General features: G+C 42.8%; 1 protein-coding gene across 1 annotated transcript in view; it reads right to left on the bottom strand.

Annotated features, from left to right (window-relative positions):
• Nucleotides 1–9273: 9273 nt before the first annotated feature.
• The window catches only part of BUB1B (BUB1 mitotic checkpoint serine/threonine kinase B), a 40442-nt gene continuing 22163 nt past the window's right edge, over nt 9274–27552 (bottom strand). Inside the window, 7 exon segments of the mRNA XM_065403723.1 lie at nt 9274–9463; nt 14473–14579; nt 15154–15325; nt 21357–21499; nt 22817–22978; nt 23254–23366; nt 25730–25873. Of these exon segments, the coding sequence (XP_065259795.1) occupies nt 9274–9463; nt 14473–14579; nt 15154–15325; nt 21357–21499; nt 22817–22978; nt 23254–23366; nt 25730–25873 (1031 nt within the window).

Here is a 27552-nt window from a genome sequence, read left to right as displayed (position 1 = left end):
TTCTGCATATTCCTACTCCTGAGATGGTTTGGCAAGCAGTACCCCATGACTGGATGGTGGAACTCAGAGTCCTAATTGAAGAGGGATTGGAGTATTGCCCTACCAAATTGAGCATCTGATCCAGATGCCAGATCTAGGGAACAGTATGTTGTAAAGGTATGACTAGAACTCCATGTGGCAGCCTTACGTCTCAACTATTGGAACATATCTAAGGCATGCTAAAGAAAAGACAGTTACTGGTGTTTTGTAACTGGTATTCTTCGAGATGTGTTGCTTGTGTCCATTCCATTGTAGGTTTGGGTGCAGGAGCCGTCCATTGTACATCAGATTCCTTTCCCACAACAGAAGGAAGGAGTAGGACGGCTTCTACACCCAAACCTACAATGGAATAGACATGAGCAAGCACTCAAAGAAGTTGTCCTTACATCAATTGAGTATGTTCTGATTCTAGTAAGAAGAGGAACAGATGCAGTCCTATACCCCTGTTCAATACACTGTCTAGCCCACGTACACAGTGACTGTGAAGAAATAGCATGACCTTTGTGGTTATCAGCATAGAAAATAAAACTTTTAGGGGACTTTAAAAACTCTTTAGTCCTATGTAATTTTGATTCTCCTTTATAAGCATGAGGTCAAGGAAAGAAAACCAGCAAATTAATCATTTGATTAATATGAAATTCCTATGCCACCTTGGGAGGGAATTTAGGTTAGGCCAAAGGACTTTATCTCTGTGAAACATAGTGAATGGTGAGTCTGCCATAAGGGTCTTGCTCACTCACCTGGCTGATGTAATGGCTATTACAAAAGCAGTTTTAATAGATGACTGAAACAAACAACAATCTGGCATGGGCTCTAAAGGACTGTTCATAAGCTGTGTTGAAACTAAACTGAGGTCCTATGATGCTTCTGGGGCCTTTATTGGGGGATATGTATTAATCAGAGCTTTCATACATTTCTTAACTGTACCATGTGCAAAGAAATTAATATCTATTAGCACCTGATGCACCACTATTGCTGCTAGGTGTACTCTCAGAGAAGATACAGAAACCCAAAATCTTTTACTGAAGTAAGTATTCAAGAACACATTAGATTGGTGCTTGTACTGGATCTATGCTCTTGTTGCTTATCCACTTCACAAACCTAGATCACTTAAGATCATAACATTTTCTCAATGACTGTTTTTAGAGGTGCATCAGGTTCTGATTAGCTGAAAAATGCAAGATTTTTCATTAAAGTCCTGTAGCCCAAGGAGCTAGATATAGTGAAAGAGGGTCCATATGATACATTTTCCCATCCTGTTCAGATAATAGGTCCGGTAACACTGGAAGAAGTTTGTATACTCCCTTGGCACAATGAATATCTGTATATCATGGTCATCTTTTTTTTAAAATCACCCTCTGTAAGGGTGATAGATAGCCTCATTCCTCAACTTAGAAAAGCATCCAGTGTGGACTGAGTGTCTCTGTCCTCCTGAGTAAAAATAGAGACACATTCTGTGTGGTTGTGAAGAGTTCTATGTCCAGAAACCCACACAGGATAAAAGTGTTTTATATCACTGACTCCTTTAGAGACCATACATGTAATTGTATGAGATCTCTGATGAAATGATCTATGTTGTCTTTGCCTGCTAGATGCAGGACAATTAGGATGATAGTGTAGTGGATACACTAATCCCATAGCTATTGCTTCCTTGCACAGCTGGGATGAGTGAGCTCCTCCCTGCTTGTTCAGGTAGTACCCACTGCAGTCATGTTGTCTCTGACGACCTGCACTGCTTTGTTCTGAATGTGAAATGTGAAATATTTAAAAGCTAGACAGACAATTCTCAACTCTAGTACATTCATATATAGTGTCTTTCTTAGAAAATGTCAATGATCTTAAACTGATAGATTGTTCAGATACACTCTCCACCCATTCTTAGAAGCATACTAAGCTAAGGCATTACTAAGCAGAGGATCAGATCTAAACAGGTTTGTCCCCATGTACTGTTGTGGTTGGAAGGAAGTGAGATGACAGGGAGTGCTATGCTGACACTCCCTTTTACAGCCACACACTCAGAATGGAGGGGTAAGAGGTGTATGTGTCAGAGAGTGTTCTAACAGCACTACTATGTGAAGGCTCCCTTATGTAGGCTGCACATCCCATGAGTGGAAATATGCAGAGGACATGCAAAGAACAACGACAGTTAAAAGGGCCAGTTTAGTTTCATTGACCAAATTGAGTGACATGCAAAATGTAAACAGTGTAATAGATGAAAAGTAAATTTTACAATTGTTTTAGCTTTAATCTTTTTTTTTTAAGGTTTTTATCATTACTTTACTGTAATCCTGCAATTAAGATAGCAAAAATTCAGTGGTGCTGATGAACAGACTGTGCTCTTACAAAAGACAATTATTGTACAGTTTGGTAAATGAAACTCAATAGGTAAGAAATGGAAAAATAAAGAACCAATTAATAGTTAGAGATATAACTTAGAGGAAACTGGAATAATGTCTCTTTATTGAATTCAAAACCGTTTTACCAGACTCAAATAAGTACCAGTATTTGTGATATCCAGAATATGTCTCTTTCAAAACAATAGAAAGCTGCCTCTAGTAGATTCATCCAAACAGGGACTCCTTGAGGCCCTGATCCTGTTAAGTCTTAAATGTGTGTAAAGCTACCCAGGTTCTTAAATCTTTGCAGGATTGAGGCCTGAGAGAACAATGAACATAGTAGTCTTCTTTGGTTCTTGGCTTGAAATGATTTTACTGATCACCTTTGTATACTTCAAGTTATTCTTATAATTTAGTCAGCTGAATTAAATTAAAGTTAGCAACAGATAAAGGTATTTTAAAAAATTTTACTGAATAGATTACTGGAGTTACAAGAATCTATAACCAAGGCTGTAAACAAGAGTGTATACAATTGCATCATTCTATAAAAGAGACTGTATGTGTGACATGGGATTTTATGCACCAACCCTCACAAAATGCAGCCTCCTTATCCATCAATAGAATTTATATACTAGGCAACTATTTAGGTAATAGACGAATAGGCACTGAGCCTAGTTTTCCTAACCTTTTCTAAAGTTTGTTTGGTAACTAATCTGACTTATTCCACAATATCAAGCACAGCAACACCTGACAAAATATCAATCAATAGCTGCATGTTTCTGCTGATGAATTGCTTCATTACCTCTTCGCCTTATACTCCTAAATCTACTGAAGGTCTCAAACACCAGTGTTTTTAGAACACTGAGTTTGTGCATATGACAGAGGGTCAGAATTTGCAGCTTTATCAAAATCTGAGTTTTTGGTGTGTGTATTACACACTTGAACTATACCATTTCTTTTCAAACCATGCAACAGAAACAAAAATCTTGTTTAGCTAGTAGTACTTGTTTGTTTTTGAAGTCTTCTGGGATATGAAGCATTAATCTAGTTTCTGGGGTTGCTGCAGGCTCTCTCTGAAAAGATCCATTTCAGCACTCTTACACTCAAACTTTGTTAGACAAGTTCTAAGCTCTTCCACGCTGTTGGCTTAATACAGTTCCTTTTAATCTCTTTTCTCTTCTGCTCCTTAGTAACGGCCCATGTTTTTACTCATTCATACTGAGATTATCAGATGAAAGTCATAAATACATAAAACCATACTAGGATTTTCTGCAATATTTGTATGTTGGCAAGCTAATCTGTTCAACATCATTTCCCCTGGTTGCAAATACAAGGATATAATCTTGATAGGTCCTAGAAAGGGTGAAGGCAGCACCTTTTAACTCAGTTGCAACTGCCTATATTTAGGACCGACTCAAACAATAGCTGAGCAGATTCAGAGCACAGAGTCCAAATCAGTTTCAAGAGGAAGCAACAGCTGCAAGACAGCTAGCTTAGTGAGATGGTATCAAGATTGTGGCAGTCATGTAGTTTCAAGGACCTTACTAAAGCATCAAAGTTCCAGGAAAGAAAAACCATCCTTGTGGTTTTAAACACAGAAGTCATTTTGTACTCTTTCTTAAAGACTTGGCACCAGCTCTTTAAAGCCTCCTTCAAATCCACCAAAGAAGAAAGTTTTGAAGAACTGGTATTGCCTCACAATAACAGTTGGAGATTTTTTGTCCGTGTGGATCCCAATTATGGGGCATGTGTGCTTCAGGCACTCTAGATTGGAATCTTTTGAACTGCAGTGTCTATTGGGGCTGTGCCTGCCTCTGCTTGCCCTTGTGCCCTCCCACTAAGGACATAAAGGGTAGAATAGCTCCAACTTAGTTCCCTCATTAATTCAGAATCACTGCAGAGAGGGACTCTGAAGGAACAGGGATGGAGGGTGGGTCATGGGATCCACATGGACAAAACGTCTCAGAGAACCATGATTACTGAGGAGTAAATGTTTTCTTCAGTCTTTGTCCATGTGGATCCCACTTAGGGTGACTAGCTAGCAGTTCCCCAATTAACACGGGAGTTGAGCTACAATTATCTAAATATGGATTGCAAAAGTGCTCTCCTAAATTTGATCTCCGAACTAGTCACCAAATCCAGGGCATAATGCTTGAGAAGGGTATGGTCTGAGCTCCAAGTGGCTGCCCTGCAGATCTCGGATACAGGAATATTTCTTCAGCATGCTGCAGAAGCTGACTTGGCTTTCATTGAAGGATAGTTGGGAGCACATTGCAATGTACTGAGATCTATTTGAAGAACTGCTAGGAAGGGATGGCCTATCCATTCACAGCCTTCCCTAATATGACAAACAGGATGATTTCCTGAATGGCCTTGTCCTGCCTAAGTAGTAAAGGAAGGCTCTGGAGGCATCTAAAGGAGCTTGGGTTTCTCCAGGTTTGTGTGTGATTTGGGAAAGAAAAGAGGGAGTTTGGTTTGAGTGGAAAAACACAAACACCATCTTGGTGAGGAATTCAGGGTGGGGTCTCAGCATCATCTTATGTGGAAGACAGTTTGAAGGGGGTGGGGGTGGATGTTTGCCATTAGTACTTGAATTTCACAAACTCTCCTGGCTGAGGCAATAACCATCATGAAGGCAGTTTTGCTTGCAAAATGCAGAAGAGCACTTAGGGAAGAGGTCAAAGAGGGACTCCGTAAAGGCCCAGGAAGAACTACAGTAAGGTTTCAGGATGGGGGAGGTTCCGGAACAGGGGGGGACATCAATCAATTTTTAGAAATTTTAAAACAGTGAGATGAGAACGCATTGTATATGTTTGAATAAGAGGGTGGCAAGATGAAATGGTATCTAAATAGAGACTGATAGAACTGATGGTGAAGCCTGATAGCTAGAGCTGGAGGACGTAATCCAGAATCTTGGGGACAGAAGCTTGCAATGGGTCAAGACCTTATGAAGCCCAGGTGGAAAAATCTCTTCCACTTTGATCTGTATCAGGATCGCTTGGATTTCTGTGGAACAACGTCATCTGTTGTGCTCAGCTAGCCAAATTCTAGGTTGTCAGGTGTACAGATATGAAGTTTGGGTGAAGAATTTGTCTTTGATTCTGGTAGAGTAAGTCTTGCAGATTGGGTAGAGAAGTTGGCAGCTGTGTAAAGAAAAGCCAGAATGCACCCAGGAATTACTTTATGAGAGAACAAACAGCCTAAATGCTCCTCTAACATCAATTCCTTAGTCAGAGATTAGGGCTTCTGCTTCCCCTGGGGGTCTGGCTGATTCCTGCATGCAATATGGTGTAAGTTTGTAGTAGGCAGATGTACCTAGGCTGCTCCCTGGGCCTGTCTCCCAACCCAATAGTTCAGATTCTAGGCCTGCTGCACTCCTGCAGTATCAACACATGTCCTTTCCCTGATTCTGAAGTCTTTTCAGTAGCATCCCCAACCTCTAAAGGAGAAGTAAGAGTGGGATTTCTGCCTACCAACAAGCGCAATGGAAGGGGACACCTAGCTTCTATCTGTCCAACATCTAAGGGCTGCTCCACACTAACCCCCCAGTTCAAACTAAAGATACGCTACTTCAGCTACGTGAATAACGTAGCTGAAGTAGAAGTACCTTAGTTCGAACTACAAGGTACTTACCGCGGGTCCACATGCGGCAGGCAGGCTCCCCCGTCAACTCCGCGTACTCCTCTCGCGGAGCAGGAGTACCGGTGTCGACGGCGAGCACTTCCGGGATCGATTTATCGCGTCTAGACAAGACGCAATAAATTGATCCCAGAAGATCGATTGCTTACCACCGAACCCGGAGGTAAGTATAGACATACCCTAACTAATCAGGGCTCCGTAGGTAGGGCTGGCATTAACAGCACTGCTACAGACATGTGGAGTAAGGATTCAGTATGAGAAATCCACTTGTCATCTCTCTTTCCACCACTGCAAATAATTCCATACCACTAACCTGTTATGTCAAACACTTATTACATTGCTGAAAGACTTAGGCAAGCAGGGAAATATAACAAGAAAGCTATGTGTAAATACGTAACTTTATCATTGGCTAGCAAGGTGAACAGAAAAATGCATTAGTTAACTAGAATTTAATATACAGTAACTCCTCACTTAACGTTGTAGTATCAGGGGGTAGCCGTGTTAGTCTGTATCTACAAAAACAACAAGGAGTCTGGTGGCACCTTAAAGACTAACAGATTTATTTGGGCATAAGCTTTCGTGGATAAAAAACCTCACTTCTTCAGATGCATCTGAAGAAGTGAGGTTTTTACCCATGAAAGCTTATGCCCAAATAAATCTGTTAGTTTTTAACGTTGTAGTTATGTTCCTGAAAAATGTGACTAAGCGAAATGATGTTAAGCGAATCCAATTTCCCCATAAGAATTAATGTAAATGGGGGGGGGGGGGGGTGGTTAGGTTCCAGGTAATTTTTTTTTTTTTGCCAGATAAAAGGCATTATATACATTTTAAACAAGCAATTTAATACAGGTATTAAACAGGCTGGCAGCCCCCCCACGCAGCCTTCTCCCTCGCCTCCTGAATGCTGCAAACCAGCTGATTGCCGTGGGCAGAAGGCAGGGGAGGGAGGGGGAAGGCTGCACACCACGTCCTCGCCCCTCCCCCCAGCCTCCTGAATATCGCAAACCAGCTGATTGCCGAGGGCAGGGGAAAGGCGCTGATTTGCAGGGTCCGCCGGCGGGCGAGCGGCGCTGGGGGAGGAGAGTTGATAGGAGAGCTGCCAGCCGTGGACAAAGCAGGCAGCCAAACAACGTTATAGCAACATTGCACAACTTTAAACGAGCATGTTCTGTAATGGAGCAGGGACGTAACATCGAAACGTTAAGCGACAGGACGTTAAGTGGGAGTTACTATATTTATTGTAAAGTAAGCTAAGAAGCAGACAATTGCAATGGCTAGACTCTTAGGCAGACTACAACTTACTTTTTTGCAGACAACTCAAGGGAATTTTGCCAATTTTAAGGAATATTTTTGGAGGGCCTTTAAAGAGTCAAAAACATTATCGATTTTCCAAGAAACTCAAACATTAGCATTGCTTCTAATCAGCTTGTACTTTATTGTGCAAGACCACACAAAAGTGTTCACATTCTGAAATTTTACCACAAATTTACCAGATCCAATGGATGCTTTCTGCTTATGCGACCTTTCATCCAAAAGCCTCAAATCAGTTAAGCCTTACCTCACATATATGGGCCTTGAGTGTGGCAGGGAGAGAGGAAGAGAGGTATGGTGAAATGAGTGACAGTGTCAGTGACTTAGTCAAGATCATACAGCAAGTCAGTCAGCGGTAGAAATGGAAATAGACCCAGAATCACTTTGAACACTATTTCATTTTCATGTGCAGCATGCAATTTCTAGCTGGAGAACCCAACACATTACATTACTACTCCGCGGGAGATTTTTAGACTAGACTAATTTACTTAACTAGGTTAGCATTAAGATAAATAGTATTAAGCAGAGTTGGAATTATTAGATTTTGAGGTCTTCACCTCACAGAGAAGGGTGGGACAGAACGAGGAATGACAGGGAATGGCTGTGTCAGATTTACATTGCATGCTATTTTCCTGGGGTTATGAGTCAACTTTGCAACTCTAGTTGGAGGCCAATGGCATTAGTCATCAGTTTACACATACTATTGAAGTATTTAGGTGGGAAAAAATTGTTCTTGCTGAGTGTGGCCAGACTGATCCACCTCCAATTCAGAGTCCTGAATCTTTGATTTGAACATTAGCCATTTTCCGCTATCTGATCCACTCAAGGTCAAAACACTACTGAGACCTTGGCCTCAGTGGCAATCAAATGGGTCCTAAGCACTTCTAATCCACAGGAGTTTGAGGCAGTCATCATAGCATTTTTAACTACTGGTGGTGAAAGACAGAACGTGCTGGGATAGGTGCCTCACCAAGACACCACAGATCAACAATAGGGCAGGCTCAAAGCAAGAGAGCACCAGTTTTGCCAGTGGTGCCTTGGAGGCTGAGCAAGCCTCATACTTGCAAGGGGGTGGGGGTGGGGGACAGACCCAATGGAGCCAAGTGCCAAAGCAATATCTGCAATGTCCAGGGAAGAGCAAAATATCTGAAAAGGAAACCTAACCATGAACTATATTAACTTTTAGATTATGGTAGCCCTCATTTTGCTGGGGATTCTACAAACATGATGAGAAGAAAGTAAGGCTGCTTTATAATAATTTATTAATTCTGTATTTTAACCTGGTAAGTGGGATGTTTACTGTATGTGAGGCATTTCTTCCACTCCAATGATCCATGAGTGTTTCCAACTGGGATATCAGTTCAAGTTAAAAAAAGCCCTGGGTGGTTGTGAAAGCCACCCAAAGGATAGCCATCTGCATCTAGTAAAACCATGAACAATCCCCCAATTAGTCAGAAATGTCACTCAGACTCAGCCCTATGACTCCAGAAACCAAGTCAAATATGTTCTGAAGGCCATTTGGCAGTAAAATTTCACGAGACAGAGTTGCTTACAAAAAAAACATAGGTTTATTACTTAAACAGTGATTAACAGCAGGTGTACAGGACAGAACAAAAAGACAGGACAAAGGTGGAGGAACTCATGAATGTGCTTTAGGTATTAAAACATACATTTAGCAGTCATACATGAGGCTGGTTGGCATAGAACAGTTTGGTAAAGAAAATGGGTAAAACATCATCTGTACATATCTAGTTAATGCACCAGGTTTAAGAGACATCTAGACATTAACTCATAATAAACATTTAACAAGTTCTATATAAAGTACTGAAGAAACAGTTGCAACCAATTTCCATGTTTAGCACTGAAGATATATTGCATATTCAGTATTAACAGCAAATTCCCCTTGGGATGGATAAAAAGGGGCAGCTGGTTGCCCTTCTACATGGGATCAGAGGAAGTTCTCCACGTTGAAAGTTTCTCCCAATTTCGCTAAGGCGCCACAAAACCATTCTTGCACAAAGCTGTTAAACATGCCACTCATTTCCTCTCTTAGTTCCCTCAGCATGGGCACTGTGGACTTACCATCTGCATTCAGAATCCTCCTAAAGAATTTATTCCACAAATCACTGTCAACAGTCCTAAAAACACACAAAACAGTTTTCAATGAGAACAGCATCCACCCGCATGACCGCTCCATCACGATTCCTGCTTCAATTCAGCTCTGCAAGCCCTGTGGAGGCTCGGCAGTCTAAAATAATATTCAGCTCCACTCTCCGATGAGCATGTGTAAAGAAAAAGTGAGGGGTGCTGACAAGCTTGTATATGCAGGCCCTTTACCCTTCACAAATGGACTTACGTGCAGGAACTAGACAGAGCCAACCTTAGCATTTCTGTGCATGCCAATGAAACACTTACACCACCACCTACCCCAACATATCGAACACCTATTTGCCATTTTACATAAAGCTAGCCTGAGGATTTTGGGAAAGGTTAGCAAGATAATTCCTTGACGCATCACCAAATTTGGCAGATCTCTTTCATGGAGACAGGCTGGATGTGGATATTGAAGAACCTTAAAATATTCCCCAGCTCTCAGTTATAGGAGCAGCAGAGCCCAGCTAGGTCTCTGTATGATTACCAGCATTTAAAAGAGAGCTTTGCAAGGGACAACTGTCAAAGTAAGCTAGTGGCTTGGCTGCTGCTAGAAGCCTCCATTCTGCCTATCTACCAGAACAATGTGTGTGCATTCTATGCAGCCAGTTGTCTGTGAAACACTAGCTGTCACAAGTTCCTTGTGGAGTAATTTCCCCATATGTAAAATAAATATTAAAAACAAAAGGCTGAGTGACTTTACTAAGGCCAAGAAGGATCAGTGTCAGAGCTGTAATTCAAATAAAGGAATCCTTTGCTCCTTAGTCTTGTGAGGAAATATATGCCTCCCTCCCCCCTCCCCATGAGGCCCCCACAACGTGCTATAAAAATTCAAAGGTCCAGGGGGTTGGGGGGGGGCAGGGAAGGGTGAAAGAGAGGGCCCATGGGGGGGTGGGGGGTGTCCAGGCTCCCAACTTTAGCCCTGAAGGGCCAGGGGGGTGGGAATGAACCCCCCGGAACGTACAGAGCCCCGGTTAAGAACTGCACTAGATAATGCTACCTCACATGAGGCATTTTTTCCTTCAAGCTAGAAATTACATTGGCTGTTCAAAGGAGACGGGTCAGCTGCAAGCAGCTGGCTAGAACAGAGTTTACAGCAGCCATATCAGCAGCAGTAGTCTGAACAGCACTACACCACACAACTGTGAATTGATATGGGGTCTTCTAAAACAAAAAATCCACCCCCAAATTCCCCCCCCCCCAAAAAAAAAAATCTATAGGCAGACTGAGCCCAGGAGGTAGGGCTAAGGATATTAGATAACTTGGGATCTTTAGAGAAAAACAAACAAAAAAAAACAGTGGCAAACATTCAACCCTAATGATCCATTTAACAGGTTTACATGACAACCAATATCAGCCTGGACATTTCCAGTTTCCCAGAATGCCATGGTGGGAGGACAAGGTACACACAATTCTGTGAGATTTATGGGCCCCAAAGATCAGCTCCAGAACTAGAAATGCAATTGAAATAGGCTTTTAATAAAAACAGCACCAACTGTGCTTAACATAAGAGCAGGAGATTTTAGTATGTTAATAGTCAACTCAAGGGATTCTTAAAGATGACAGGAGAAGAAATGGTTTCAAGGCTATAACTCCTTCTCTAGCAAAAGAATAGATTCCAGCTTTTCCTATACGTTTGTTACCAAATCAAGTCAGCAAGTTAGGAATTCAAGTTGTCTAAGTTTTCAGAGATTTCTACTTTATGTTTAAATCTCGCCTTTTTTTCTCCAAGTCTAAATTCTGCCTGTGGTCCTGGAATTCCAAACATCTCTGTACTTTGAGAAAGTAGCTCCATCAACTCAACATTTTTACCACCAGTCACTCACCCATTTATTCAGCCCAGAATTCTCTTAATCAAAACAGCTCTTGCAGTGAATTTTTAAAAGGGAACTAAACTGAGATCTTGCAGAGCCACGGTTCCAGCATTCACCACAAGCTTTCGTATAAGAAAGTCATTTTCCCCTTTTACTTCCTACTCCCCTACATCCCAGAGTACTTTTCCAGAAAAGCAATGCTCTAATTATTCCTCTCAAGTAGGTTCTAAAACCACTTATGGCACCTTTGGTAGACAGGACAGAATGAATAATGCCTTCTTCCTCAAAAAGCCACATGTAACTGCTAAAAGCACTAGCATAAGCTCTCTCCTCACAGGAATTACAAGTATCACTACCACAATGCTCCTGACCCACGCTTGGATGGGCACATGGGCCCATACTGAAGACTAACCAATATCCCTCTGCTGAAACTTACTAAATGGAAGTTTCTCCATCTGTGCAATACCTTCTGAGGGCAAAGGGTCCCTGCAGTGGGAAACTGGTGTTGTCAACAGCAGTCTGCAACCATAGAATGTGTTGAATGGCCCAAATAACCAGAGAAAGATGTATGCTGTCTGTATGCCAGAGCAGGACACACTAAAAGCTGAGTCTGTCTTCTTTGGCAGATCCTAATATCCAGACTCACTGCAGATTCCTCACTCCCACACTATGAGCCGCACTCCTGAAGGTATGCTGCTGCTACTGATGTAATACCTCATGTTAAAAAATATAATTATACTAGTATGGTTTATAAAAATATTACTGTAATTCTTGTTCTTGGAAGATACATAAATGCAACAGATCACTTGTCCACAAGTCTCTCTTGGCAGGTCAGATTTAATTAGCTCAAAGACCTGAACTGCCAGAATGTCTGACAGCAGAGAGCAAAAAAGTCAACTTGCATCAATGATTCACTCAGTAACTCTCTTTGGGTTCCTTCTGAAACTAAAACACCCAAAGTAGTGAATTCATCTCCAACTGAAGGAGCAGTGGGTGGGTAAGTGACACCCATAGGTCCACAGTATGCCTCTCTCTTCAGAGAACAAGAATTCCAAGTAATAGTCTCCTATGAAAACTGGTGCAATAAATTGCCACTCAGAAGATTAAATAGCTTAGGAGGTACAATGTGAACACACTAACAATATATATGAAACCAAAAGTGTGTGAAATGTATCAATATATTGACAAATCACTATATACAAAGTAAAGAAAAATAATTTTTCTGCTGTACAACTCAAAGAAAAAAGGACAGATTTTTCAATGTACACTAAGAAGCATCACAAACAGAATCTAGTTGGCTAGAGGCAACTCCCAATCTGTGAACAGGTACTGCAGTACCTGTAGACTAGATATGAATTAGCATGGCAATACTGCATCTAAGCAATAGTTGTGTAAACATATGCAGAAGCCCAAGAGATAACTGATGCAATGAGCAGAGATGTACTTTCAGAACAGAGAAAGTGGGCAAATGAAGGAATAGCTGTCTGTCCACAGAAGTGACTTCTCCAAACTAGTCATTAAAATAATGCCCAGGAGAATGAGCTATTAGGAGGGGGAAACTCTTAGTTCACCAAAAATTGTGGCATACTGGTATGAATGGCTACCTCTAGTCATCTTTGGAGTGCCCTTTGAAGATGCCCAGAAAAGGACACAATCAAGGTATAGCAGAAAAATCCTTTCTGGATCCATTTTAGTGGAAAAAGTCAAGAATGGCGAGTGGATAGCTGCTTATCAGCAAGATCTGCAGAGGAGATAGTAGAATCTAAGGGGAAAAGTTAGACTTAGACATCAGGCAATAATTTAAGTATCCACTTTAGTTAAAGAAAATATTGTTCTGCTGCTGCTTAGTTACAAGCAGTGGCAGTAGGGACATTAAGTCTTCTGCCCACCTGTGCCCAATTCTCATTAACAATTTCTAAAGCAGCAGGGAGATGAGAAAAAGGTAACTGAACTGTTACTGGCGGCTCTACAGAAACAGAGAAAAAAACCCAACAACTTTGGGTCAAGTTTAAATTCAAACCCCACACATGAGGAGGTCCAAATAAAGAAGACTCACTGTGCATGAGGATCTCTATCTCCTCAATGGTGACTAATTTATCTAATTCTTTGAAGGGTCAGATGGATTAGGATTCCACTAAAGGTCGGAGGCCAAAGAGTGACAAACTAGAAGTCTGCAGTCCGGGAAACAAACTGTGTGTGTCTAACAGTAACCAGGCCCAAAGTAGGAGGAGCAGGACAAGTCACTGAAGAACATATTGGGGAGGGATAAGGTGGAAGACTAAAGAAAAACATTATAGACTTTGGTTCAAAACGTTGAGAAATCTCTACTCAAAGACAGTACCTAGGCAGGAAACCATAGCTGATGCAGAAGACTGGAAGTGACAGCATGGGACCAGCTCCAATGCCCGTAAGACTGAATGGCTGGCTCAGCAAGTTGGAAACTCTCCTGAAGAATCGAAGGCCTTAGCATAAGCTGCCCCTTTCCCAAGGCACTTGACTACAGGAGGTGAGGAGGAAAGCAGGTTATTGCTGCCTGGAAGTTAACAGGTAAGTGTGCAAATGGCAGCTGCCCATGCAACCTTAAATCTGCCTTTGTGTGTATGCATGATGCAATCTTTAAATTGCATCATATTATTTCCCGCCCCAACAGGACCCCTGAATCAGTCTCTTTCATCCTGCCCACGCTACAGCATATCACACAGCACAGTGTGAAAAGCTGAACAACAAAATGATTACAACACAGAATCATGCCCACTTATTAATGTGTAATCTCTCCCCCCAGCTCCAAATTTGCCTGCTGACTCAGAGGGAGTCTAAGATGGTGTACCTCATATTAAAAGCACAGAAAAGGGTTATAAAATAATGTAACAAATTAGGCCATGCTCTAATTTACACACTCTTTCAGCTCCTTGGTGAATAAGTTACTAATGTGTGAGGGAGTCTAAACTGTAAGTGGGTGTAAATAGGTGTAAGGGAGTCCAAGAAAGCATCAATGACTCCATCTAATTCTATTACAACAAGCAAAAGATTCAAAACCGAATCCTCAATATAATGTAGCACTACTGTTACCAACTAGTAGCATTGAATTTATGCTCCAGCTTTGACAAAAGCTGCAACACAGAGGTGAGGGAGAAAGCTAAAGCTGCCTTTACCTACCCAGAGATTCCTGATGAAACACTTACTTGGAGAAATTCTGGCTGATTTTCCAGAGGGAATCTTCTTGATAAACCTGGAGGTGCTCCCCAAACAGCATCAAATGCACTATTTCTGCAATACCAACCAAGTCTACCTGAAACCACAACAATCAATATTAGAAAACTGCTTCTGCTAATCTCTGCAGCCATTTCGCCATTCCTCCACATCCATTCAATACAGCACAAAAGCATTTTTAATAGTAATAGTGCCACTAGAGATGTCCTACAACACCTTCTGTATCCAATAACCCTGTATTGTGGTGATTGTGAGGATTTTCCAGCTAGCTAAATTAAGCTAAGCAAAAGCAAAGCGAACTACTACAGGAAGAAAAATCCTTGTTTGGCATTTCAGATTGAGACACAGTCTAGCCATTTATAATGAACTCTAGCTGTCAGATGAATGTAGGTACACAACTGCCCCAGATTAACAATGCCAGTTTCTTCAGCTAATGTAGAATACACAGGGTCCAGCTGAAGGGTTTTTGTTGAAGAGTTATGGCTGTTGTGAAAGATGTTGCTTAATTAGATAAGATCTATAAAAACAGGCCACATGTCCAACGATATTCAGCTTAGAATATTAGCTCTCAGTCTCCATCTCGTTTCTTCAGATAAGGAAGACACTTGTCAAGGGGCATTCATAGCAATTACCCTGGGTTAATATGTACTTACCTGATAAGGAAGAGAGCACTTGGCTAGGATCTGTTGTCCATACTGGGTCTGAGCTATTGGGAAGCTGTTGAGTAAACTCACTTTAGGCTGCAACCTCACATCCAGGCTGTAAGAGAAGTCCACTATCTTCAAAGCACTGGTAATCTCATTATTAGCAAATGGATCACAGATCCTAAGGAAAGAATTCCAAGGAAACATAAAAGACAAAGGAGCAGTAAAATTTCCTTTTATTATCTTGTGCTGCAGGTAAGAATCTTAGCCATGCCAATGGCTCCCTCTAATGGTCAGTTTAGGAATGGCTGCTAAAAAAAAGGCTTAACCCTCATATCATATGGGTTAAGTGATTATATTGGCATCTCCAAGATTTGCTACGGGGAAAGTTGCTTTACAGAGATAATCCTATCTTGATATATGTATCACAGCTAGGGGGTCTGAAATAAGTGCTGTGAGGAGGAAAATTTAATATAATGCTTTGAACTTCTTTATCTCATTCTCGCCAAGGATCTCAAAACAATTCAAACATGGATGGGGTATATCCATTAGATATATCCTCTGATTTACAGTTAGAGAGAGAGACACAGACAGAGAGGTGACAGATTAAGTGACATACCCAAGGTAACAATATGTAGCAGTGCCAGGAACAGAATCCAGGTCAAGATCCCCAGTCATTCTCTTTCAATACTTGTACATTGTGGGCCTACTTCATAATTATGAGTGCCTTTTCTTTTTAACTTTAATATTAATGATGTTGTTTTAGCATTAAAAGGGGGATCAGTATTTTCCCTCTAATGTCATGGATTACTCTGTGTCTTATATGCAGACAATATGGTTCTAATATCACAAACATCAGTGGGATTGAAGTGCTTATTAAATATGTTTGGTTTATAGTGACAACAGGAGGGCCTTTCGATAGTTATTTAGTTTTGGAGTAATTTAACTATTTTTAGTCAAAGACTGAGGTTGCACAAATTCAGGATTTATGAGCAATATATTGAACAAGTTAGTTCTTTCCTCTACCTGGGTATCTGGTTCTCTTAAAACAAGTTGTGAGATAAACATATTCAGGTAGCAAAAGAGAAGGCTTCAAATCAATGCAAGCTGTGTTGCTTTCATGAGCCAGGTAAAATGTAACTTAATTGCACCAGCCCTTAGAATGTTTGAGGCTAAGGTATGCGCTCAAATTCTATATGGTGTGGAAATATGGAAATGGAATGATCCCACAGGAATGGAAGTGATTCAAAACAAAATTTCTTTGGAAGATTTCTTGGTTCTCTCAAATAACATTCCAGCTGCTGCTCTTAGAGCTGAGACCTGCATGAATTCTATTCTGTCCGAAGTGCAATACCGTAGTATCAATTTTTGACTTTGTATTTATAGTATGCCAATGTTTGCCAAGGCTATGCTTAGAGGAACAGCTCAGAAGGGCTTTTTCATGTAAGTTTCATTGGTTAAAATTCCATGTATTCTCTCTAGGCTTCTCAGAATTGGAAATGATTAGATTTAAATCCCTAATCAAATTGAGATTAGAGGACATTAATAAGTAGCTAGACACAGCAGTTGTTCCAACTATAGGTATGTCAATTTGGTTTCCCCTTGTTAAAAAGGCTCATGGGTACACCAGATATTTAGAAAGTTTGTCCAATAACAAGTTAAGGAAGGCTTTTACAGCTCTGATTTCAATCTACACAGACAGCTCACTTAGAGGGCTGATATTACTGGCATTGAGAATTGTAACCCCCTCTTTCCCTATGGCTTGGGGAAGGTGGAAGACCTACCCCATTGTTATATTGTAATTGCAATTGCCACTTAAACGTCAAAATGACTTTCCGTGTTTTTGTCCTGGGATTTCTTTTTCCTACGACCTCTCAGAAAATAAAATATTTATTAGGAACTGATAGCATATTTGTGACCTGAGCGATTGCCCTATTTGCATGGCTAGCCACTAAAATAAGGAAAAGGCAAGAGACCGTGATTATATGGTTTAATTGATTTGGTTTTTTTAATTTGTATTTGTGTATTTTAAAATTTTGGATTTAGTTTTAAGTTTATTGTAATATACTGTGGTTTTGCCACATTGGCCTATAGCAATGTTACTATTAATAAACATGACTAATAATTATGAGCTCATCCACTTATCCTAGTGACTTATCAGTTGGAAGTGACAGAGGAGAAAGACCTGGGTATATTGATTTATCACAGGATGACTGAACCACCAGTGTGATGTGGCTGTGAAAAAGGCTAATGCAGTCCTAGGATGCATCAGGCGAGGTATTTCCAGTAGAAACAAGGAAGTGTTAGTAACATTATACAAGGCACTGGTGGGACCTCATCTGGAATACTGTGTGCAGTTCTGGTCTCCCATGTTTAAAACATATGAATTCAAACTGGAACAGGTGCAGAGAAGGGTGAGCAGGGGAATGGAAACCCTACCTTATCAGAGGAGACTCAGAGCTTCTTTAGCCTAACCAAAAGAAGACTGAGCGAAGATATGATTGCTCTGTATAAATATATCAGAGGGATAAATACGAGAGAGAGAGAGAAAGATTATTTATGTTAAGCGCCAATGTGGACACAAGAACAAATGGATATAAGTTGGCCATCAATAAGTTTAGGCTTGAAATTAGGTAAAGGTTTCTAACTGTCAGAGGAGTGAAGTTCTGGAAAATCCTTCCAAAGGGAGCAGTAGGGGCAAAAAACCTAACTGGCTTCAAGACTCGACTTGGTAAGTTTATGGAGGGGATGGTATGATGAGACTGCCTACAATGGCATGTAGATGATCTGTGACTGCTAGCGGCAAATATTTCCAATGGCTGGTGATGAGACACTAGATGGGGAGGGTGTGACACTCTGTACTCCATAGTAATACCCTGGCACCCCCAGATTCATCACTGTTATATAAATTGCAACAAATCTTGTATAAAATATGTCATGGAGGTGTCAATGGAAAAGTTATGGTTTGCTGAATAGGATTATCCTATTTGTATGCATGTATCATTTTTGTATCTGAAGTTATGAATATTGATTAGGTACCTGTATTTCAAACGTGTTTGCTCCTGTGGTAACTCCCACAAGGTAGTTTACATCCAGTCTAGCCAGCATATTGTAAATGGACTTATCAAGTTGATGGCCCATCAATTAACACAATGGGCCATGGAAGCAGCTTATCCCCACCTGATGGACTTTCCTGTGGACGTTCTAGCCAGAATATTGATAATGGCTAAGGCTACGTTTCAGTCATGGGTATTTTTTTTAGCAAAAGTCATGGACAGATCACGGGCAGTAAACAAAAATTCATGACCCGTGACCTGTCCATGACTTGTACTATATACCCTTGACTAAAACTTGAGTGCTTTGGGCCAGAGGGTGGCCCAGGGGTACCCTGGGTGCTCTGGGGCAGGGGGTGGCCTGGGGATACTGCGGGGGGCGGCCCAGGACCCGAGCTGCTGCTGGGAGGGGAGAGGGGCTGGCAGGCTCCCTACCCAGCTCTGCATGGCTCCCGGAAGCAGCTGGCATGTCCCAGCAGCCCCTACCTAGACGGACTCTGAGGCGTGGCCGGGGGGCTCCACGCGCTGCCCCCATCCTTGAGCATCCGCTCCCATTGGCCAGGAACCACAGCCAGTGGGAGCTGTGGGGGCCGTGACTGCAGGCGGATGCAGTATGCACAACTGTCTGGCCACGCCTCTACCTAGGAGCCAAGGGAGGGACATGTTGCTGCTTCCAGGAAGCCCCCCCACCCTCCCCTGAGAAAAGTGCTGCCCAGAGTCCTCACCCCCTCCTGCACCCCAACCCTCTGCCTCAGCCCTGAGCCCCCTCCCACACCCAAACTCCTGCTGCTGCTGGAGGGGAGGTGCAAAGTGGCCCAATACTGCCTCAGCAGCAGTCGGTGCGGCTGGCCAGGGGGCTGCCCGAGCTGCTCAAGCGGCCCCCGGGCCAGCTGCACTGGCTGTTGCAGAAGTCACAGAGGTCCCGGAAAGTCACGGAATCCATGACTTCCATGACAGACTCATAGTCTTAGTAATGGCCCCTGCTATGACTCAAAGCATGCAAGCACATGTGACCAGCTCATGTGACTCTGAACCCCATCTTGTGCCTGTACTTTTCTACTAACTGTGCTGGGGGCTTTGTTTGGGACAATGAAATTCCTGCCACATGGCAGAAGCTATAAAGGGGGAAGTGACATCACTCGGCTTCACTTTCCCCACAACTGAACACCTGGAAACATGGCTAGAGGATAAAGACTTTGACTGGGGAGGTGGTCCCAGGCTGGAAAGGAGGAATCCCAGCCTGCATACGGAAGATTGGTGAACTGTTTGTACCATCAGGGTCAGACTCCGCTTGATTCAATTCCTGTCTAGTTTATAGAACTCAGATTGCGATTTTGTTTTATTTCTTAGGTAATCTACTTTGATCTATACACTTATTACTTATAATCACTTAAAATCTATCTTTTCTGTAGTTAACAACATCTGTTTTATATTTAACTAAAATAGCGTGGTGCAAAGGGAAATCTGCTCAGTAACAGGGGGTGGTGCATTGTCCTCTCCACATTGAGAGAGGGACGGACTGGATAATAAACTTACACTGGTCAGGCTTCTGACCAGGGCAAGATGGTACACATGCTCAGGGTCCAACTGATTGCCATACTTGGTGTTGGGAAAGAATTTCCCCCCAGATCAGATAGACAGAGACCCTGCGTTTTGTTTGCCTTCCTCTGCAGCATGGGTCACTTGCATGTTTAAACTAGTGTAAATAGTGGACTCTCTCTAACTTGAAGTCTTTAAATCATGATTTGAGGATTTCAATAACTCAGTCAGAGGTTAGGGGTCTATTACAAGAGTGGGTGGGTGATGTTCCGTGTGCAGGAACTCAGATTAGGTGATCATATAGTCCCTTCTGACATTAAAGTCCATGAGACTTGCCAATAGTGGGGTTTTTTGTTTTTGACCTAATCTGTTTTGCCACTAAGGAGGTTTAAAAAAAAAAAAAAAAGTTGCATGTATGGGGTAAATACAGACATGTTTTTATTGGGTCCCATTATTAGTCATTGAGCCAGAGTCTGATCTCCATTATACCAGTTTACATCCAGAATAACTCCACTGAAGTCAATGGAGTTACTTTGTTATATTAGTGTAGCTCCAGAGTTACTATTCAGGATTCATGCTAATGCAGAGATCATTATCTGCAAAAAAAGTTCCACCACAAAACACAAGGCTACTCAGTTCACAGGTGAACTTGTGTGTAGGCAAGGACACAATCCTAAAGAAGCTGGGGAGGAGAGAAAGGGACAAGGACTGAAGTAGCTTGTATGAGTCATTATAAAAGTACAGATGTTGCTCCTTAGCTCCCTGCTTTTGAGTTTCATGTGGGATCTAGACCGCCAGGCCAATGAGGGGGATGAGCTGAGCAATGTGCAAGAAAGCAACCTCAGCAACAACATGAAGGAGCTAAACATTTGGAAAGAGAGGCTTCCTTCATCAAGAACCTGAGGAGGAAAACTGATGATGTCCTCTGAATCAAGTTAGGCCATGTCTACATACTACAGTGGCACAGTTTACACCTCTGCCACTGTAGCATTGTAGTGTAGATACTTCCTATGTCAATGGAAGGGGTTTTTCCACTGACACAGGTAAATCCACCTGTCCCAGAGGCGGGTAGCCAGGTCAACGGAAGAATTCTTCCACTGACCTAGCTGCATCTACATGGCGGTTAGGTCAACCTAACTACATTCCCTAGGTGCAAAATTTTGCACATCACTGAGCGATGTAGCTAGGTTAATTTAATTTTAGGTGTAGGCCAGGCTTTAGAAGCTGGTTGCAAAGGGGAACTGACTAATCTACTTCCAGACTAGAAGATTACCGTTTTTTTAAACCTCAGCCTCCTAAATTTCTTTTCAGATATTTAATCTCAAATGACAAGTTACTTTACGTCCACATATTTGATTTGCTGTAGCGTTCCAATACATTTGTATGTGAACTTGCCAATTTTAAAATAGTAACTATATAATGGAGTATTTTCTTCAGGAATACCCCCCCCACCCCCCTTTCCTTCATATATGCCGTTTATAGATTTCCACATCAACTTTCCTAGCCTGCTGCCCTCTTACTCCTGAAATAGTGAACCATATCACTATTAACCTGCACAAGGCTCAGGACAGAGCTTGAATAGAATGCATTTTTCCAGGTCTCTGAAAAGAGGCTACCAACCTGTCTCCCAGGAAGAGAGCCTCTGGACACAAGTTTCCATGGACAATCTCCGCTTTGTGTAGCTTCTGCACCACATCCAGGATATTGTAAACAACCAGCATAATCACTTCCTCAGGGATGGCTTTACAGCACTGGATGATATCCTGAAGACAGAGAGAACAAATATAAACCAATGTGGAACCATTCTTCTGCCAAGAGATAGAGCAGCAGACAGGAACAATCCTACGATACAAGCTTTCACTTTTTCTAGACAGCTCTAAGGAGAAGCCAAGAAGCTTCTCCAATTCAGCCCTCCTTGTTCAGACACCTACATGATCAGTTTTCCACCCAGCCAACAAACCCAGCAGAATTCAAGTGACTGCAAGTTCTTAGCAGACCCTGCTGATAAATAGCTGAAAAATCTGGGTGGAAAAAAAGTTTAATTGAAGGCTGAAGTTGGCTTTTATTTTTTAAGCCCTGTATATGCTAAAGTTCAAACTGTGTAGTCAAAACCGTATTTAAACACGAGTCCTTCTGGCAAGATGCTAATACTATTCCCCTGTGGCCAGAGCAGACTGGAAATCTAGATTAGAGTTTTCTCGGGGCTGCAGTTAAGACCTGGATGACACATGAACACTAGTTCTGGGGGATGGGGTGGTGTGATTCATGCCTGATGCCTCTAGGGACCAAAAAGTTTTAGGCCACATCTACACAGGGACATTCAGGAAAGTTAAGGCAAGGTCAACTAAAAGTTGTGAAGTTAATGTGCATAAATTAATATGTGATAAACCTTTGTGTAGGTGCTTTCATTCAGGAGCAAAGTGGCCTTTGCAGGGTTAAGCTACAGCAAACCCCCCTGGCCACTTTACTTCTGAATGAGAGCATCCACATGAGGGTTTAACACACACTTCAATTTATGCACATTAGCTTCACACCTTCAGTTGACCTGGCCTTTACTTTCCTGAGTGTCCCTATGTAGACAAGCCCTTTGAAGTTGGGGAACTCCTTGTCTCATACTGGGAAGCACAAAACCCAGGAGTGAGAACGCTGCTTAGATACCATCTTTATAAATTAAGAACCTTTATAGCAAACATGCTTCTTGCTAACATACTTCAAAATTGTGTTTAGATAGGGCCCTATGTTTAATCTAACATTCCAGGTCACATCCAGCAAGAACCAACATTTATAACTGCTAGTACAGGGATTGGCAACCTTTGGCACGTGGCCTGCCAGGATAAGCCCCCTGGCCAGCCGGGCCAGTTTGTTTACCTGCCACGTCCGCAGGTTCGGCCGATCATGGCTCCCACTGGCCGCAGTTCGCCACTCCAGGCCAATGGGGACTGCGGGAAGTGGCGGCCAGCACATCCCTTGGCCCGCGCCTTACCCTGGCGAGCCGTGTGCCAAAGGTTGCCGATCCCTGTGCTAGTATCTATGCTACAGTTCAAGTCTTCCTATATCATACATAGATTGTTTGCACTGACCCAGAGGGTAAAGCGATTTATCTCCCTATGCAGAATAGCACTGCCATCCAGGTATAAGAAACAGCTGCAGTTCTCACTGAAGCTTTGGTCAAAGTCAGTACTCAGACGCTCTTGCAACTGGAGTGTGATATAGAAATCCCAAGGCACGGGCTGCGAAAACACCTATAAAAAGATACATTAAAAAAAAAAGATATGAGTTACTGTTGGAGTAAACCTAAATGCTCATCCTCACATACAGCTCAGGAAGCTCTTCTCATTTCACTGAGAAGTCAGACTACACAGGGCCAGAACTGCTATTCTATTTCAAGAGCAAGGTGCAAGATGTTAAATAATTCTATACTCCAAATTCATTCAGCTGCCATGACCAGATTTTACCCTGCTGAGCTGATAGTTTTAACTCTTTATGGTTCAGGTGTGCATATGGTGACAGGTCCTACCTTTATTGCAAACCCCTTTGCATCCAGCTCGGCAAAGCTGGACAGAACACCAAAGAACATCTTGTAGTCTTCATTGGTCCAGTATTCCCGTTTGATGCAGTAAATCTCATTCCCTATTGTGAAAGTTTAAGTTTAGAAGAGATCACAGGAAGTACATGTATGGAAAATGTGGCAAATTTCTGTATTATCTTTATGAAAAATATACATTTTTCCCCCCACTCACTTTTGAGTTTTGACCTACTAGGACTGAAGACATTGGCCAGAGACTGGTGTTGGCCATGTAGGCATATCTGGGTTGGTGTGAAAGAATTGTGAACATATGAATGGGAGTTACAATGGAAGACCAATGACAGGACATTAACCAAAGGAGGAAGAATATTTGAAGACACTGTTTCAAGCTCTAATTATGATGATCTGGGGTGTCTAAATTGTATTCAGGATTCTGCTACCCAGTGAAGTGGGAAAGATTTGAATCCTAGATGCTTGGGCAAGAAAGGCGGTTTGGACTGCCAGCAAAGACATGCACATACGTTTTGCTTTTTCATTCTAAACTAAGGACCCTAAATACTGTATTGCAGTTGACTAATAAATACAGGCTTATTTTGAGAAGTGCCCTGCATTGCTGAAAATATCTGCTGGTTGCATATAAGGTGGATAGAAAGCTGGCTGGTTCATTGGGCTCAACGGGTAGTGATCAATGGCTCCATGTCTAGTTGGCAGCTGGTATCAAGTGGAGTGTCCCAAGGATAGGTCCTGGGGCCGGTTTTGTTCAATATCTTCATTAATGATCTGGAAGATGGCGTGGACTGCGTCCTCAGCAAGTTTGCAGATGACACTAAACTGGGAGGAGTGGTCGATACGCTGGAGGGTAGGGATAGGATACAGAGGGACCTAGACAAATTAGAGGATTGGGCCAAAAGAAACCTGATGAGGTTCAACAAGGACAAGTGCAGAGTCCTGCACTTAGGATGGAAGAATCCCATGCACGGCTACAGACTAGGGACTGAATGGCTAGGCAGCAGTTCTGCAGAAAAGGACCTAGGGATTACAGTGGACGAGAAGCTGGATATGAGTCAACAGTGTGCCCTTGTTGCCAAGAAGGCAAACGGCATTTTGGGCTGTATAAGTAGGGGCATTGCCAGCAGATTGAGGGACGTGATCATTCCCCTCAATTCGGCATTGGTGAGGCCTCATCTGGAGTACTATGTCCAGTTTTGGGCCCCACACTACAAGAAGGATGTGGAAAAATTGGAAAAAGAGTCCAGCAGAGGGCAACAGAAATTATTAGGGGGCTGGAGCACATGACTTATGAGGAGAGGCTGAGGGAATTGGGCTTGTTTAATCTGCAGAAGAGAAGAATGAAGGGGGATTTGATAGCTGCTTTCAACTACCTGAAAGGGGGTTCCAAAGAGGATGGATCTAGACCAGTGGTCGGCAACCTATGGCATGCGTGCCAAAGGCGGCAGGCGAGCTGATTTAGTGTGGCACGCTGCTGCCAGCCTGGGGTCCCAGCCATTGGCCCCGCTCAGCCCGCTGCCGGCCTGGATGGACGGAATCCCAGGCCGGCAGCAAGCTGAGCCAGGCCGGCGGCCGGGAACCAGGCTGGCAGGGGCCAGCGGCCGGAACCCCAGACCGGCAGTGGGCTGAGCGGCTCACACCGCTGCCGGCCTGGGGTCCCGGCTGCCGGCCCTGCTCAGCCCACTGCCAGTCGGAGGTTCCATCTGCCGGCCCCTGTAAATGTAAAATGTATTACTGCACACAAAACCTTAAATTACCACGAATAAACGAAGACTTGGCACACCACTTCTGAAAGGTTGCCGACCCTGATCTAGACGGTTCTCAGTGGTACCAGATGACAGAACAAGAAGTAATGGTCTCAAGTTGCAGTGGGGGAGGTTTAGGTTGGATATTAGGAAAAACTTTTTCACTAGGAGGGTGGTGAAGCACTGGAATGGGTTACCTAGGGAGGTGGTGGAATCTCCATCCTTGGAGGTTTTTAAGGTCAGGCTTGACGAAGCCCTGGCTGGGATGATTTAGTTGGGGATTGGTCCTGCTTTGAGCAGGGGGTTGGACTACATGACCTCCTGAGGTCTCTTCCAACCCTGATATTCTATGAACAGGGATAAGTCTCTGATAGGAGTCTAAACTCATTTAGACCTGCTGGAGGAGCAACGGTGAGAAAGAGGTGCTGAAGCTGAGCTGTGGGTCTCTCTCTCGCAAAAAAGTGGGGGTGTAGGGGCTAGTGCTAACAGGGTACACTTCCAGAGAGACTGCACAAAGGACAGAGGCAAGCTTGCCCTTTGGATCCATGGCATGTCCAAATTAAGATCTCTAGAGGCAACATGCTACCACATTAACTGCAATATCTAACTCCCAAGTTATTTTTCAAAATGTACAGTTTGGAATCCATTCTGAAGGGAAAAACCTAAGCCAGTTTGAATAGAATGCCAGCACACTAGGGTCTCTTACTGCTTACCCAGCTCTATTTCTTTTTCCAGCTCCATCACGGGCATGGGCCCATTCTCTGAACAAAAACCTGGAGAATTACTCAATGAATCTGGCAGAGGGTCCAACAGCCTTCTGCGCTGCTCTGCACTCCACAACACTTGAGGTGGGTCATCTAGAAACAAAAAAGTAATAGAGTTACAGATAGGCAGGATTCAGATGTGGATTCTGTCTGTGAAGCCACCATGTGTGATTAGATTAGCATGTGGATATCATAAGACCTTGCTTGTATTCCCATTCTGCTACTGATCTTCTGCAGTATCACTTTGGGCAAGTCCATTAACCTCTTACTTATGGTTTCTTCTTTTGCTAAGTGTACAGAGTAACATTTACTCACCTTTGAAGATACTTTGAGATTCTGGGATGAAAGGTACTGAATAAGTGCAGATCATTTAAACCAAGGCTTAGTCAACTTTTGTACTTCTTAAAAACCAAGATTTAAAACTAGTGGGTATTTGGGTTTAGGTGCATTTATCTGAACACCACAAAATCCAGTCAGGACATGTTCTAGTTTTGACCCATTTCTAGAGTAGATCAAATTTGTGAGTTTTTTTTTTTTACTAAAAGACTTACTGGGAATGTAACCCCTCTCTTCCAGGCCATGACAAAATTAAAAGGTTACAGATGAACTCATCCAGCCACATTTATCCATAACAGCGTTAATCTGTTTACAGTAAAGTTGGGGCCACTAAACCACTTTGAATGGTCACGAACAAGGCTACGTTTTAGTCACGGGTATTTTTAGTAAAAGTCATGGACAGGTCACCCGTCCATGACTTTTACTAAAAATACTAGTGAATAAAAACTTGGGGTGGGAGCTGCCCAGGGGCCTTGCGGGTGCTGGGGGAGGGCAGCCCGGATTTGTGTGTGTGTGTGTGTGTGTGTGTGTGTGTGTGTGTGTGTGTGTGTGTGTGTGTGTGTGTGTGCGCGCGCGCATCAGGGCAGCAGCGCGCTGCCTGGGACCCCCGCTGGGTGCTGGGAGGGGTGGGAGGTTGGCAGGGCCAGTAGGGGGAGAGGGGGGCACGGTGGCCTGAGACTGCCGGTGCACCTGGCACAGAGGCTGCCTGAGTCTTAGTCATGAATCTTGACATTTTTCATTCTACAGAGCAAGTATACAGGAGAAATGCAAAGATATGAGCTGAGATTCCTCCACCCACCCCTGCTTACTGAAATATAAAGAGTAAATTCTGAAGAGAAAAACAAACAAAAAAAACCCCCTCTAGTCTTATTCAATAGTTCTATTCAACTGAAAGAGAAATAGTTTTGAAACCGTTTGAGAGAATGATGGAGAAAAATTGACCTTCTGTGATTAGGAATACACCTCTACCCCGATATAACGCAACCAGATATAACATGAATTCGAATATAATGCGGTAAAGCAGCACTCCGGGGGGGGGGAGGGGGAGGGCTGCGCACTCCGGCGGATCAAAGCAAGTTCGATATAACACGGTTTCACCTATAATGCGGTAAGATTTTTTGGCTCCCAAGAACAGCGTTATATCGGGGTAGAGGTGTAGTTCTATACAACAGAAGAACTAGACAGAACTAGATGGTTTTGAATATAGTTGTCTCTCCTGATAAACATGCATAGCCATACAGATCCAATGGCCTCTGAAATATTATACTTCAGAAGGGCATTCAATATTTTCCCGTGCTCTACTGAGCTCACTGGCACCAATTCTAATTTATGCTTCCAAAAAACAAACAAACTATCTTTAATTTCAGAGTGATCAGAGTGTCAAAGAAAACTATTGAGGCACAATTATAGGAGTATTAAACTTCTATGCGAATGAT

This window comes from Emys orbicularis, chromosome 4, assembly GCF_028017835.1.
Source record: "Emys orbicularis isolate rEmyOrb1 chromosome 4, rEmyOrb1.hap1, whole genome shotgun sequence".
NCBI lineage: Eukaryota > Metazoa > Chordata > Testudines > Emydidae > Emys > Emys orbicularis.
The sequence above is the reverse complement of the archived record's forward strand: the minus strand, read 5'-3'. Positions and strand labels throughout refer to the sequence as shown.